At 37.3% G+C, this 16,935-nt stretch overlaps 1 protein-coding gene across 4 annotated transcripts in view; it reads right to left on the reverse strand.

The window, feature by feature from the left end:
* Nucleotides 1-16,935, reverse strand: part of Usp14 (ubiquitin specific peptidase 14) — a 38,123-nt gene that overhangs the window by 7,902 nt on the left and 13,286 nt on the right. For all 4 annotated transcript variants that reach the window (XM_006254396.4, XM_006254398.5, XM_063277272.1 and 1 more), the window contains 6 exons: nucleotides 16,385-16,488; nucleotides 9,846-9,904; nucleotides 8,941-9,071; nucleotides 6,643-6,723; nucleotides 2,645-2,730; nucleotides 1,909-2,023 (listed from right to left, as the gene is read on the reverse strand). In XM_006254396.4, coding sequence (XP_006254458.1) covers nucleotides 1,909-2,023; nucleotides 2,645-2,730; nucleotides 6,643-6,723; nucleotides 8,941-9,071; nucleotides 9,846-9,904; nucleotides 16,385-16,488 — 576 coding nt within the window. The remainder of the gene's footprint in view (nucleotides 1-1,908; nucleotides 2,024-2,644; nucleotides 2,731-6,642; nucleotides 6,724-8,940; nucleotides 9,072-9,845; nucleotides 9,905-16,384; nucleotides 16,489-16,935) is intronic.

Here is a 16,935-nt window from a genome sequence, read left to right on the forward strand (position 1 = left end):
GTTCTTCATGCATTACATATGAAAACCTGCCACCATCAATTAGGTTAATTTTAAATCTGAGAAGAATTAACAAAGAAAACTTGCTAATCTTAGGCAGCAATTCTCAACTTATGCATCACAACCTCTTTGGGAGATGAACCACCCTTTCACAGGCATTGGACATCAGATAACCTGCAAATCAGATTATTTACATATGATTCATAACAGTAGCAAAATTACAGTTATAAAGTAACAAAAATAATTTTATGAGTGTTCCACCACAACATGAGGAATTTTACTGAAGGGCCACAGATTAGGAAAGTTGAGAATCATTGATCTAAGGGATGTGAGAAAAGCTTTGGGTATCATTTATTTCCTCTGGTCACATTTGTCTCCATTTTCAGAGTGATGCAAAAATGACACAAATTAGTGCATGCTGAAAACCTGGGAAACAATCTGGCATATAGCTCATCTGTAATAAAGATTCTCTAATATTGCACTATGATAATATATATACATATAAATTAGCAAAGCTAAACAAATATGAACTAGAAAACTTGCTAATCTTAGGCAAGTTTATAATTTAGTATCTTACAAATGTGTAATTTAAAGTCTATCTGGTTTCTATAAAAATCACCAATCACATTATAAAAGGAACCACTGTGGAGCTTTAACACATAACTATGCAAAGGTGAAACATGGAGTAAAACAACTTAAAATCTAAACAAATAGCTATGTCCTGGTAGTGGTGTGTGCCTTTATTTCCAGCACTGAGGAGGCAGGTGGAGGCCAGCCTGATCTACATAGTAATGTCCAGGATAGCCAGGACTACACAGAGAAGCCCAAATAAGAAAAAAAAAGATTTAAACAAATAATAAAAATCTTTAAAATTATGAAGAAAATAATTCAAAAATATGTTTTCAATCAAGTATAGCTAGAAGTAGGTGTGGTGGAACACAGTAAGCCCAGCACCACAGAAGAGAAGCCAGGAGGCCTGTAAAGTGCTGGGCTTATATGCACACATGCACACATACACTAGCTATCAAGTGCTGGGCTTGTATGCACACATGCACTAGCTATCAAGTCATCACCTAGGACTCCCAAGTACACCTTTGCTATAATTATACAAAATTAAGAAAACTACCTACAGGATCCTTGCCAAATCGTTCATTTTGTAACTCAATAACATTCATTTTATTTTGTATGTCCTCTAAATGGAATTCAGGAATGTGTGAAACTATTGTTAATGTTTCATGAGATAAAAGCCCAACTGAAGTGTGACTCTCAAATACACAGGTAACTCCTGGTATACAGAACAGCTGTGCTTTATTAATGACGCCATGAGCAATGAAATAGTAAACACCAAGCCAACTCCAGGAGAAGCCTGGGCAGATTCTTGCAGACTTTGGGCCACCTTTCCATCAACCAATCAGCAGATAACCTATGGGGTGTTTCCATGAGAAGATATCTTTCCTTACCTACAGTGTTGAACCTACATCATAGCGCATCAACCAATCAGCAGATAACCTATGAGGTGTTTCCATGTAAAGATATCAGATAACAGATAACCAATCAGCAGATAACCTATGGGGTGTTTCCATGAGAAGATATCAGATAACAGATAACAGATAACCAAATCAGCAGATAACCAATGGGGTGTTTCCATGTGAAGGTATCTTTCCTTACCTACAGTGTTGAACGTACATCACAGCACCCTAACTCACCCTCAAACCAAATGCATTTTCTTCTTCGTAAGGCACACTACAGTATCCTCATACTTAGGAATGCTGTATGCTAGTGATAAATTGTAAACACCAAAATTACCAACAAAAATAAAGTTAAAAATTTGACTTTACAAATGAATTTTAGCCAAGAGGCATATCCACAAATAAGAAATCTACAAATAAGATTTAACCATGATTTCCTTACCAATTTAAGCCCTGTGAAAAGATACTTCACTTCCTGGTTAATGAAACAACTAAGTTGAAGTTGATTTTCCTTTCCTTTGGTGACCTCTTCTTCTTCAGATTCTGTACATTTCATGCTTTGCAAATTAAGGAACGGCGACAGATATTCAATTTTTTAATTAATCTTGAAAAAAATAAGCTGTCATAGAATTCGTAATAGTCATTTGTTAATTTATTCTAAATATTAGTCTCCCAATAAATATTCTCTGCAACATGCTTAAGAATGTTCATTTGCCTATCAACTTTACCAAAAACTGAGTATGCGTTTAAGAGAAACAAGAACTCTTACAAAATAGACATTGTCATTATAATTCTTATGTATCTCCATAATCCAAAGATGACAGAGATAATCTCCAAATTTCTACCCTTAACCAAGAAAACAAGTTCCTTGAGTTCATGTACATTATTAATAGACCAATTTCTCATAACTGAAACTTCTCTGAGATAAATTAATGAGACACACAGAAAAACATGTTCTTAAGAAAAAAGAATAATGAATATCCTTAAGATATATACATTTATCTAAAGCTCAAAAATCTCTAAAGTACTATTTTATTAATTTCTAATTCTCACTATTTTAAGTTTTTAGACATAGAAACCTGAGGCCTCCAGTGCCAATTAGCCAACTATGCTTTTTAGTGACAACTGCTTTTTAAAAATTATGAAAATCTATACATATCTTGGCTCAAAAAGGATACGTAGTTTCAAACTCAACACCAAAAAACTGATCAATTAAGCTTTTCTTTTTAGAAGGTGTGACTGCTGATGCAGATGAAGACTCGGTCTGCAAAATTAAAAAGAAAATTCGAATTTTACTTTTTGTAGATTTCAACACAATTCAGTTTGCTAATACATAAGATTTTTAAATGAGAACTTTTTTATATTTCATGCTGATTCAAAAACATTACCAAAAGATTAAACATGTAGACAAACAGTAATAGGTTATGTTTAGAAATAGAATAAAATGCAAGTCCTCAAGTTTTTAGGCATAGAATTTTAGGCTGATCATCTAAAGTATTGCAGAAGATACTTATTTTTTTTAAGGTTTGTTTACTTATATGAATACTCTATATAAATGTATGCTTACATGACAGAAAAGGGCATCAATCTCATTATAGACAGTTGTGCGACACCATGTGATGTCTGGAAATTGATCATAACCTCTGGACTAGTAATCCAGTTTTCTTAACTGCGGAGCCTGATATCTTACCTATTAAGATGGATTGATTTAAACCCTTTCAGATGAAAAGACAGAAAGAAAATTAAAATAAAACACAAAGTTGTTGAGGTTTGGTCTGTTGCTATGTAGTGTGTTTCATTTTGTAGTGTTTGGAGAACACATTGATACATACTACAACTAATACATGTTCAGAGTTCCAATGGACTTCTACCTTGAGTTCTGAGAAGGATGATTCTGAGACTGTACATTTATTAGAAATGATGGCTATCTTAGAGATGCCTTTACAGACTGAAACTGATGCTCAGACATAAGAGTACAATTGTATGGACATTATGGCATGAAGCCTATTCTAAACATAGCATACAGTCCTACAGGTCAAGCCATCATAAAAAGACCTAACAGGACTCTGAAAAAAATGCTCATAGAACAGAAGGGGTATCTTTCCCCAAAGATGGTTTAAAATGTGCTTTGGTGACTAAATATTTTAAAAGCTAATGAAAAAAATAGCACAAATGCTAAGAGACACTGGATTTTAGAAAGAACTGCTAAATTAGATCAGCCTATAGAAGTCCTAATTCCAAAATGAGAGAAAGGAAATTATGTTGTGTTGGGAAGAAGATTTTAATTTGTTCCAAGAGGAAAAGAAAAGCTCTATCTTCTATCCAAATTACTGAAAATAAGGCTTGACTGGAGAAGACCCCTGAAGATCTTGGCTATAGACAAATAGGATATTAGCAAGATCAACAAGACAGGTAATGCATGCACTGATCCTGCTACTTGAGAGCAGCTGAGTCTGGCTGAGACCAAATAAAAACGTTTTTGTATAGCCAATAAATCTTATTTCTTATTGACTTCAAAATTCACAAGACTTTTCATACCATTCTTTTAAATGGTATAGATAAAAATTGATATTACAATCTCATATAATCCAAAATAACTTTTATAGAAAAGTTGTCTTTCACCTGCTCAAACCTAGACTGAGAAGAAAATCATCTTTAACTGATCCGTGTACCCTGCATATTCCATACAATGTCTTTGTGGAACTCGGTATTGCTTACAACGTTTGTCACTATAAGGTGAAACAGAGAGCATCCCTGACAGGATTCACCCTCAGGGATGCTGAGATACTAAACCTGCTGTTTCAGCTCCCTGCGTGATCCAAACAACTGAATCAAAGCTGTTTCCTCTGAAGACTGGATACTTTCAAAACAGCCTAGGACCAGACTTTCAGACTGTTCCAACAGGGACTTCATTTAAGCCTGCACTTTCTCAACATACAGAGATTAGACAACAAAAGCTATACTAGCTTTCTTTTTTTTTTTCTTTTTTTTTTTTTTTTGGTTCTTTTTTTTTCGGAGCTGGGGACCGAACCCAGGGCCTTGCGCTTCCTAGGTAAGCGCTCTACCACTGAGCTAAATCCCCAGCCCCTATACTAGCTTTCTTAAAACTAACCATTTTTCTACTTTTCTTGGGCCTCTAAAAAAGGAATTCTTCCTCCACAATTCAGCAGCAAACAATTATAAGAACACTGTCTCAGGCCCTTAACTTGGGATAGAGTGTTTTGGTCATTTTATGAGTTACAGATGGTCATTTTTAGGGATGATTACAAATAATTATGGTTTTAAATAGGGAGGAAACAAAATAGGGAGCTTAGGCTCAGGGATTTCTACCTTTCTTTCTTTCCAAGGTAACGGAAAGGAGAATGAAAAAAGAGGGGATATATAAATATTGTAAGAAACTAGACAAATAGGCGTAATTATTGGATCTACTCTTAAACCAAAAAACATTTCATAGACATAATCTTACATTGATAGAAATCTTTATATTTTGAAAAAGTTATATTTTGTTACATTAGTACAGAATGTTGTTAAGTGATACAGGTTTAAGGTTTTCATTGGTATACATTTTGTATATTGATACAAAATTTAAGATTAACTTTGTTATGATATAATATATGTATGTTTCAACTGTTAGATAGGAATTGTGCCTATGAACCTCATTTAAAATTACAAGGTTTAATCCCATTCCTTTTGGTAGCTGCTATTATAAACTGTTTAGGATAATTAAGTGATGCAAACTAACAGTCATTCAATTAAATTCATGGTCTTGTCAGATACTAGTCTGGATTATCACAGAAATATATGCCTGGGTGGTCCAGATAATAGGTAGCTGGAGACAGGCAATATCTGCTTGTTCAGATATGTTATGAAGAGAAAGATGGTCTTCACACCCTCAGAGACTCACAAATATAGCATGTCAAATGTTTTTATTCATTTAAGGCTTTTTTGAATTGAGACACATCAGCTCCTGGCAGCACCCCATTAGACCTGGAAGAAGATGATGAGAATCAAAAGGCCTCCATATGGAGTTGTTTCAATTGTGGCAAGCTAGCGACTGTGCAAGAAAATGCCCTAACTTTATCTGTAGACAGAATGCTGCTGTCCAGAATGGACAAAGTGCAGCTCTGCCCATACAGGGTAAGCTAGTCCTTCATATTTCCTGCTTCGCAAAAGGTCTGTCAGATATTCTGGGTCAGAAGTCCGAAAATAAATGCTCCAGTCTCGTAGAGAATATTGGGGACTGTTCAGGTAGTCAGCTGTCTCTGTCATTTCTATGATTTTTGGAAGCTGCATACTTGTGCTTCATATATACTCAGGTAATATTTATTTCCTTCTCAGGTCTCTAAAAGCCATAGTCTCACTACAAGCTTACGTTATTTAGGATTTAAGATATTCTAGGTCTGGGGTTGGGGATTTAGCTCGGTGGTAGAGCGCTTGCCTAGCAAGCGCAAGCCCTGGGTTCGGTCCCCAGCTCCGAAAAAAAGAAAAGAAAAAAAAAAAAAAAAAAGCTATTCTAGGTCTAAGAAGTTAGTTTTAGGATGGTAATACAAGTTAGGATAAAAATTTAGATACAGAACCTTAAACTCACCATGATAAGATAGATAATAGAATACTTTCTCGTGAGTTGCCAAGTATGAACAGACTGGATTTTTTAATATATCTCTTACATAATTTCATAATTGTTCCTAGGCTATGTTGTTTATTATTATAAGAGAAAGAGCCTATTTATTTAGACAAAAAAAGGAGAAGGATTGTTGAGGTTTGGTCTGTTGCTATGTATTTTAATACTCAATTCTATACTCAGAAGTCTAGGTCTAACAGTGAATTCTCATACTGGAGGGATTAAAGGTAGGTGCTTTTGAGTTACCTGGTTGGAGGTAGAAAAGAGACAGGAGTGAGGAAAGACCAAGTAGAAAAGGAGAAAGAACAAGAGAGGAGGAAGCCGCCATGATGGGAGCACATGTCTAGGTGAAACAGCAAGTATTTGGGGTAAACTGCTGGGGACATGGCCAGGCCAGCAGTAAGAATAGTTAGTAGATTAGGGTGACCCCCAGTAATTGTCAAAACCAAATAAAATAACCAGTCTGAGTCTTATTTGTAAGCTAGCTGGGGATAAGCCTAAATTGGCACAAAGTGGCATTAGGAAAATCTCTAATCACAAATACACTTCACTTACCTCTCTAGCAGAATCATCCTCTATGGCTTCTAGTTTCTGTTGCAGGACTCTCATCATTTGTATCCAGCACTCGTTAGCATCCTGTGATGTAAAATGAGACAGGGTTTAATCTATAAAATTTTTTCAAGCTATTGTTTCCTTAGGGAAGGAAGATAATTTCTTCTTTAAAATACTCAAGCAGATTTTTTTTTCTTTTCTTTTCTTTTTTCAGAGCTGGGAACCAAACCCAGGGCCTTGTGCTAATTTCTTTAAAATACTCAAGCAGATCTGGGTATGATGATGCACACTTAGAATCCTACCCTTGGTAGGCAGAGGTAGGACTGCCACAAATCCAAGGCTGTCTGATCTACACATAATCCCAGGCAAGTTGGGGTTACACAGGAAAACCCTGTCTCAAAGCAAACACTATTAACTGGACACAGCAATACACATCTTGTTCTTGGTACTCAGAAGGCATGAGGTAAGAAGATGGCCATCAGTTGGAGGCCAGCCTGAGTTACACACATCTAAGTTGGAGGCCAGCCTGAGTTACATACCAAGACTCTATCTCAACAGGTAACTCCTGCTGCCAAATTTGATAACCTGAGTTTGATCCTTGAGATCCACATGGTATAAAGGGAAAACTGATCCCTGACCCCAGAACGCTGTCCTTTAACCTCCATATGTGCACAGTGCCACACATATTCCAAGCCCACACACATACACACATTCCACACAAAATGAATAGAAATGTAATTCCAATTTTTTTTTAATTTTTAAACATTTATCTGTGTGCACGTTCCTGTGTGTATGGATGCCACAAAGACCTTAAAGAGGGTGTTATATCACTGGAACTGGAGCTGAGAGCCACCTGATTTGGGTGCTGAGAACCAAACCTGGGTCCTCTGAAGAGCAGCAAGCACTCTCAACCACTGGGCCATGCCTTCATACCTTAATTATTGCTCAGTCATTCACAAAAAAATAACAGCTTTAGTCAAACTAGTATAAGATTTTTCAAAAAGAATTTCAGAAGATTCGTCCACAAATTTCGTGCTCCTAATTGCACTACACTACTGCAGATATTTCAAAATGTGAGTGAATACAAAAGGTCCAAGAAGTGAACACATACACACAGGAAGAGAGATTTACATGTAGGGCTGGAGCTAGAGAAAGGGTGAAAGCTGAAGACTGGGGAAGGGGCCACAGAGTGGTGAGACCTAAAAGAGACACCGTTACATAAACGACAATCAAGAACAAGAACAAATCAGTACAAAGAAAGGGTTTTCATACATTTAAACAAGAGGGAGGAGCCATAGGCTGGAGAAAAATGAGCAAGTCATATATATGTGATAAAATCAGAGGCATCAAAAGGATTTAGACTGGGGCAGAAAATCACTCATAGTGGTTATCTTATTGGTACCAAATAACCAATTTCTAATATTCACTTTTTGCTTCATGTGTATGTGTGCATGTGTAAGTGTATGACTCATGTGTGAGTGCCTACAGAGAACACAGCAGCATGTTTTCCTGGAACTGTAGTTAAAGAGTAGTTGTGAGCTACCCCAATATGGGTGCTAGGAACAGAACTTGGGTCTTATGGAAGAGCAACAACAAATGCTCATAAACCTTTACAAAAGTGGGACTCGGGAAGAGTGTCATCTGTTTCTCCAACCCCAAATCCCACTTATTTTTAATTTATCTATTCTGGGAGGGTAGAAATCAAACCCAGAGTTTCATTTCTGCTAAGGAAGTGCCTAATCATTTAGCTGTACCCCTCCTCTTATTTCAATGTTTAAAACGACACTTAGGCCTGTGTGACAAAATGTTAAAAACTATTAAAACAGGATTAAAACAACATCAAGATGACCAGCTAAGATTATAGACACACACTAGACAAGAGATACTGATATGAACAAGAGTAGACTGATACCTGTGTGTCCAAATACACTCCAATTACTATACTGAGTACAAAAACCCTGGATTAGAGAGACAACTAAGTGAGGAAAATCCTTGCTGTCCAAGCATAGGACCTGAGTTTGAATGCCCAGAACCCATGTCAAAGTCAGACCTGTAGCTTGAGCATTGAAATTCCAGTGCTACCATTAGAGAGACTCCTCAGCAGCCTGTATGCCAGCTAACCTGGAGTACACAGTAGAAAAACAAGAGTGGCCATCTTAAGTTGGAAATCAAGGACCAACACCAGAAGTTATCATCTGACCATCAGATGCATACCGTGACATGTATGCACCCACATTTACACATAAACACACAAAGATAATGTAAATTATTACAAGATGAGAAAGACATGTCACTCTTTACCTGCTGAAGATACTGCCCTTGTTCGCCCTTCTCTGCAAACTGTGGAAAAGCCATGTGCAGAAACTGCAGCAGAATAATAGGTGGGATACTAGAAGAAGTTTTATCCATGGAATCAAACAAATCTCTAAGAGCTTAAAAAGAAAACAAACATTGGTTAAGAAAAAAAGTAACACATTTAATACGTGGTTGTTTTTGTAGTAAAAATGTTCTAAAATTGTACAACACTATAAATACTGATGGACACATTTCAAATGGATGATTTATTTGATATTCCAGGTTAGCCCTGGCCTTGTCATCATCCTGCCTCAGTCTCCTAAGTATTGGGATTCTAGACATGGGACTACCATGCCTGCACTTCATTAGTTTATTTTTCAAGAAAAAAAAAAATCTATCACTGGTTTATAATCTGGATATAGTCCAAGCTTCTTAGTGCAAAGGTAAAGATACTCAAATATGAATGAAGTGACATACAAAAAGAGAAATTTGTTGCTATTTGTTTGTCAATCTGTTTTGAGGCAGGGTCTCTATGTAGCCTGGCTATCCTTAAACTCACAGAGATCTACCTGCCTTTGACTCCTAAACACTGGGATTAAAGACTTGTGGTACCACACCCAATAACACCACTACCACCACCTCCCACCTCCCCTCTCCTCCTCTTCTTCCTCTTCCTCCTTCTTCTTCATTTTTTTTTTCAAATAAAAAAGTACTATGGCTTTACCTGAAAAGATGGTTTAAGAGGTAAAGATGCTTGTTGCCAAGTCTAAAAAATGGGAGCTCAATTCCCCCTAGGACCCATACAATCTAAGGAGAGAACCAACTCAGTAAGTTGTCCCTCTGACCCTACATGCACACATGTATAAAGTAAACTTTACTAAATATTACAGCCCCTCAGTACATATACTGACCTGCAGTAATATACTGTGCTGAAGCCATTTCCCCTGAAGCTCTCAAGGCACCTGCATACCTAGGAAAATTAAATATAACATGATTGAATTCATCCTGAAATTAAAATGAGAAGAAATTAGTTAAAAGAATTTATTAGATACCCTTGAATTCAAATTTCTCAAAGTATTTTTTCCCTTCTGGTCTTAAAATGAACCTTGACTGGCTATTTAAGTTTAAAAGCCAGGAGCTGTGAGAGATAGATTTAAGAAAACTGGCTGCTCTTCCAGAGTACCCAAGTTCAATTCCCAGCACCAACACAGCAGCTCACAATTGTCTGTAACTCCTGTTCCTACAGGGAAAACACCAATGTACATAAAAAATAAAAATAAATTATAAATATACACATTAAACTCTACACTAACTTCCTATATAATACTGCTTAGAGCAAAAGCCATATACCTACTTTCAGCATTAACTTGTCTAACAAATTAAGTAAGTCATTGTCAGCTCAAAGTCCTAGTATAGAGTTTCTACTTTCACTTTCAACTTTATGATGCTCAGTTAATTTACAACACAGAACATGAAGTAAACAAAGGAAAAAAAAACTTAACCATGGTCACTGCTCACCCATAACCTTTCTATAAACAATCTCAATCTCCATTCATGACAAAGTCACTATGGTAAAACACAGTTTTCCTAACCTATCCACTAGAGTAACTAACATAAGAGACCAACCAGAACTAAAGTATGATCAACCTTCATGAATCTATCTCAATGTTAGGTTGAGTGAAAAGCTAATCCAAAAGAAAGCCTGCATGATCCATTTGTACTCCAGAACTGCAAAGTAACATGAAAGCTTAAGTTGCTGGAGGTATGTGGGGGGAATGAGGATTATTAACTGTAGAAAAAGCATTAACTTCTAGAATATGAAATGTTCCAGTTTGACAGGAAAACAGATTACAGAGCATTCACAGCTCTCAGAACCAATCAAATCCAGCAAGGAAAAAAAATAAACTATCAAATCAAACATGACTGACATGTATCCCTATAGACATAAAGTATATCTCAATTTAAAAACATAAAAGCAATTTGCTTACATTAATAGGACGAAAAAGGGCACAAAAAAGATGTTAAATTGGCTCCAGCTCAAGAGCTTTGCTTTCCAGTCATCATTCCTAACTTTCAGAACTACAATGATGAAACCTTTCTCTTTTTCTTTTTTTAAACTAACAGGACCATATGGAGGCAGGGGACAGAGAACATCTTTAAGAAACTTCAGAATCTCAAAGAAATCACTGTAGGACAAATGTACAAATCAGAGCCAAGCACTGTTTGGAAATGTGAGAGATTGTGGTACAATGAAGTCTGTCCCAAACCATAACACATAATTTTTCATAAACTGCAGATAAAAGCACAGAAAGTTTGAAAAGTTGATCCAAACATTTTGGGCTGGAGAGCTGGCTCAGCACTTTAGAGGTCCTCTTGCAGAGGATCCAGGTTCAATTCACAGTACCCACATGGCAGCTCAAAACCATCTCTAACTCCAGTTCCTGTCCCTGGACTCCCAGGGACATACGAGGCCTTTTTCTGGCCTCCAAGGAAATCAGAAACACCTGTGGTGCAGATGTATATGCAGGCAACGCACTCAATATACACAAAACACTAGTTCAAAATTATATCTGAAAAGTTCTAATTTAGTTAAACTAAAAGTGCCTAATTGATCACCCCACATTCAAAAAAAAAAAAAAGAAACAGAAAATTGTTTTAGAAAATTAAAAATAAAGGAAAATCTAAAAACTACTAGGAAAAAAGAATACCAACTACTCTCAGACCAGAAAGTCATAAGAAACCTTAGAGAAATAATTACTGAAAAAACATAATTTTGACCTAGGATATTTGCACCAAGAAAAATGGGTAAAGTAAACCCATATTTTAAAAAATTACAAAAGGCATGCTATAATTTATATCAGGCCATGTTATTAAGCAAGAATAACAATAAAAAAGTACTAAAGAGAGCTGGAGAGCTGGCCGAACAGTTAACAACATTGTCTACTCTTCCAGAAGTCCTAAATTTAATCCTCAGCAACCACCTATAATGGAATCTGATGCCCTCTTCTGGTGTGCAGGTGTACACACAGATAGAGCACTCATACATAAATAAATCTTTTTAAAGAAGGAAAAAATTACTAAAGAATAAAATAAAACTGTAGGTATCAAGAACTGAGTAATTTGAATGTATGTATTCTCCTTAAGATCTTTCAATAAGGGGGGGGGGGGATCTTTCAATAAAGGCTCCCAATTGCCACTTTATAAACTACAACTTTATTTTTTTATCATCATCATCATCATCATCATCATCATCATCATCATCATCATCATCATCACTACTATTGTGTGCACATGCAGTGCATGCATGCCACAACTGAGAGAACAACTATCAGGAGTCAGTTCTCTCCTGCGAATCCTGGCCCACCACGTGACCTGGTACTGAACTTAGGGTATGCAGCAAGCATACCAACTGAGACATATCACTGATCCCCTAGGGCACTTTTTAAGGATTCATTAATTTTATTTGGTGTGCATTAAGTGTTTTGTCCGCATATATGTATGTACATCAATGCATGTGTCTGGTGCCTACAGGAAGCAGAAGAGGGTGTCAGATCCCCTGGACTAGTTAGAGAGATAGTTGCCATGTGGACGCTTGGAAGTAAATACAGATCTCTATAGGAGCAGTTATGTGCTCTTAATTATTGGGCCATCTATCTAAGCCCTGTTTTTTAACTTACATTCATTGAGAGGAGATTTATAGACACATTCATAGGTTCTCAAGGCATATGACTTTTATTTACTTGTATGATGGTATATAAAAACAAAGTTTCCATTCTTTAAAACTACCATTCAACTAGCATAGTTAAATATACAGGTAAAGTGAACAAAATTAAAAGTCCAGATATAGAAGCTGGAGAGATGGCTCAGTGGTTAAGAGCAGCATCGACTGCTCTTCCAGAGGTCCTGAGTTCAAATCCCAGCAACCACATGGTGGCTCAGAACCATCTGTAATGGGATCCAATGCCCTCTTCTGGTTTGTCTGAAAACAGCTACAGTGCGCTCACATACATAAAATAAATAAATCTTTAAAAAAAAAAGTCCAGATATAAATGATTGTTAACAAAGCTCCTAACACAACTGAATGAATTAGAACAGTCTTTGACAAACACTGCTGGAAGAACTACATTATATATGTGCAAAAAAGATGGAGTAAGACATATACTTCCTACCATACACAAAAATTAACTAATGGTCCACACGCCTCAAGAAATATTCCTCTTCCCTAAAAAAGGAAATGTGGCCAAGTATGGTAGACCACATCTTTAATCCCAGCACAAGTAGAGGCAGGTGAATTTCTACAAATGCAGCACCAGCCAGGTCTATCTAGTGACCCAGGAAAGCCAGAGACCCTGTCTCAAAAAAAAAAAAAAAAAAAAAAAGCATAGTTTGTGATGTTATATTACAGAGTTAATTTCTAACCTGATACCAAAAGTATGAGATAAAATAAGAAATTAAAATTAAACATTAAAGTGTATTTTAAGTTTACTCCATGTGCGCGCGTGTGCTGCAGTGCACACGTGAGGATTAAAGGACTTTCAGGAGCTCATTCTCTACTTCGTTGAGGAAAGTGTTATAGCATACTCCAGCTAGCCAGCTTATAAGCTTCCACCTTAATGACGTGCCTGTCTTTGTGCCTCCCACTCAGCCACAGAAGTGCTGGATTACAGATGCAATTTACATAGGGACCACACTCAGACCAACCATAGTCACCCACTGGGCCATCTCCCCAGCTCGTACATTAAAATAATTTTTAATGTGGGGTAAACATACAATTCACAAAGTTAAACAACTCAGAATACAGAAGTACTTGCAAATTAGCCAATAAGTCAATTTAGAATATATTTTGAAAATCATAACTAAATTTTGTTAAAAGGGCAAATAATTAAAAAACAGACCAAGGATTTTAAAAGATATTTTCTACACATATACAAATGTCCAATAGGCAACTGAAAAGACGTTGCGGTAAAAATTTTTTAAAGAATTTTAAAAAATGGTGGAACCATTCCCACGCGTACTAGTTCCCTCACTAGTTCCAGTCCAGTGGGACATTGGAACTAGCACTAATTTATCTCAGCAGCTCCACGCTGCCCCCAAGTATCTCTGACCCAGGCTGCTGCCACACCAGTTTCGTACAGAGACCACCTACCTCGCAGCTCTCTTACTGTGGAGTCTGTTCACATTTCCAGCCCTGGTCTCAGCAGCTACCCTCTCATAACTTTCTGCCACTGATGTTTACATTCCCAACATCCGCCCCCTAGTAGTTATGGTATAAACTCCCAACAACTCGTAACCCAACAGTCAGATTTATATGTTAAATTCTCAAACTACAATACATCCACACAATAAACTTACAACCAATTGATAAGGATATAAACTGTCCACCTAGATAAGATAAATTTGCTTACAGAAATCCATCCCAACTACCTTGGCAACGCAAGACAGTCTGGATCTGGGTCATCTTTCTCCATCTCCATCTTGATTCTCCTTCCTTCTCCTTCTCCTTCTCCCGCCTTACAAAAGCTTTGTCCCCGCCTTATTTTTTTACTGTCCAATCATAGCCTTGACCTAACTAGTGCCAGCCCTCACCTGCACACTGACATCAACCTACACAAAGATGCTCATCATCATTAGACACTGGGAACATAAACAAGAGCATTCATCAGTCGGCATGCCACACCTGCAGGATGGCTGCAGTCCCAGTCAGACTGTGACAGGCGGAGAGATTACAACTGGTAAAGTGTAAAATCCTGCAGCCTCTCTGGAATTAATGTCATGAGTTTCTCAAATCTGGACAGTTATCCAATGACTAAGCAATCCATTCCTATGTACAGAAGTAAGAGAAATGAATGTCTAAACCTCTGACACGAATGCCTGCGGTAGTCTGAGAAACGTCTCCCACAGGCTCATGTGTTTGGACACAGCCCCCAGTTCATGGTGCTGTTTGGGGAAGCTATGAACTTGCTGGAGTAAGTACATCATTTGGGGTGGCTTTAAGAGTGCTAACACTTCCTGTTTGCCATGTCTGCTTCCTGTTCTGTTCCTGCAGCCATTCCTCTTTGCTGCCATACCTTTCCCACAATTAAAGACACTGTGAGTCTAGAGCTATAAGTCAAAATAAACCTGTCGGTACCTGGCATGCCTCATGGCCAGCAGGGAAGCAAGGTGGATCAAAACTTCCAGAATGCGACCTTAGGGTTTATTTTTCTTACACATTTGAGCATAGTAAAACTTTGGGAAAAAGTTTCCATGTGACAATTATCACAACAAAGCTTTAGGCATAGTTTTATCAAAACTCCCTATCAATGCAGCAAAGCACCTGTGACCTTTACACTAAGAATGAGCTATATTGACTAATGAATAGTACTCGGGGGAAGGATATAAGAAAGATTTGTAATAAACATTAAGGATACAGTCTATTGATGGAGGATACAAAGTACATGGGGCCTCTATCGTAACGATGAGTTCTAGTCACTGACAAACTAAGCTCAGAATAAGAGCTAACCAATGCTCAGGATATGGGGGATTCAGGAAGGCTGGCTCCACAGAACAGCATAAAGATCTCAAGGTTAAACATCCACTCCAGCCTTCAACCAGGCATCAGTGATTTTCTTCCTTTGAAGAAAAACAGGACCGAGTGTTCAACAAATCTGGTTCTTCCAATGATTTCTTTAACGTGTCTCCTACATGAGCCCTTTCTTTAAGCTGCAAATTTAGTCATAGTATTTTATGACAGCATTAGGAAATTAACACAATGTCCATGCCAGCATTATTCATGACAGAGTAGACAACCATCCAAATGCCTATCAACAGAATAATTAAATAAAGTTTTATATGCATATACCTAGAAATAGTAACAGAGTAATACATGTTCTTCATGAGTAAACCTTTGAAACTTTATGGAAAAAGAATAAAACCAACTGGAAGACCACACATTATATGGTGTGTGTGTGTATATATACATATGTGTGTGTGTGTATGTATATGTATGTATATATGTATGTTGCTGAAGGTGGTGGAAAAATAAAAGTGACTACATTGAGCACGCGCTTTTCCTTTGTTTGACCTCACATGTAGACCAGAGACATTAAGGTATGCACTATCATGTCTGGCCACATTTCCTTTCTTAGAAGAAAGGAGGGTTTCAAACTTAGTGTGGTAATAGTTGTACAAGTCTGTGAATAAACACTATGATAAATGAGTATCTCGAAGAGGTTGCCATGGAAGACACCATGCCACTCACCCAAAAGAGAACCACCTTTACCCAGAGACCATTTTTTTTTTTTTAATTTGGGAGGGGAAGAGGCATTTGTTTGTTTGTTTTGAGACAGAGATTCTGAATTCCCTCTGTAGACCAGGCTGGCCTCAAACTAAGGTATTTTCCTGCCTCTGCCTGGGATTAAAGATGTGCAGCCACTACTTCCTGGCTTTAACAAAGTCTTTCCAGTCTTACCTTTTAAGGGCGTCTTTGAGTTCAGGCACAGAGCGAATACACTGAACTGTAGCGTTCATGTAACAAGTGTTACCGAGGTTTGTCAATCCACACGGCAACTCCATCTAATAGAAGGGGATGGAGTAAGATAAACACACTTATAAAATCACATGACATACTTTAATCACTAAAGTTCACACTCTGCGTCAGGAATCATTTACCAGTCCTATTAACTAAAACAGTCTCATTTCCCCCAACAGAAAAATTTTACTTGCATCATGTTGGCAAGAATTCTGTTTAATTATTGTCTAGAAAGTAAGAGGACAAGCCTATCAATTCACCTGGCCAAAAACAAAAACAAAAACAAAAAACAAAAAACAAATAGGTAACAAAACAGGTAGAAAGACTTAAAAACGAGTACACAAAACAAACACACAAATGAGCTGGGCTGGGTAGTGCATGCCTGTAATCTCCATACTCAGAAGAAAGACTGAGAAGACTTTGTTTACAGCCGTGGATTCAGGGTTGTCTGGGTAACACAGCGAGTCTCAGCCTCAAAAGATCCTCCCTCA

This window comes from Rattus norvegicus, chromosome 18 (genome assembly GCF_036323735.1).
Source record: "Rattus norvegicus strain BN/NHsdMcwi chromosome 18, GRCr8, whole genome shotgun sequence".
NCBI lineage: Eukaryota > Metazoa > Chordata > Mammalia > Rodentia > Muridae > Rattus > Rattus norvegicus.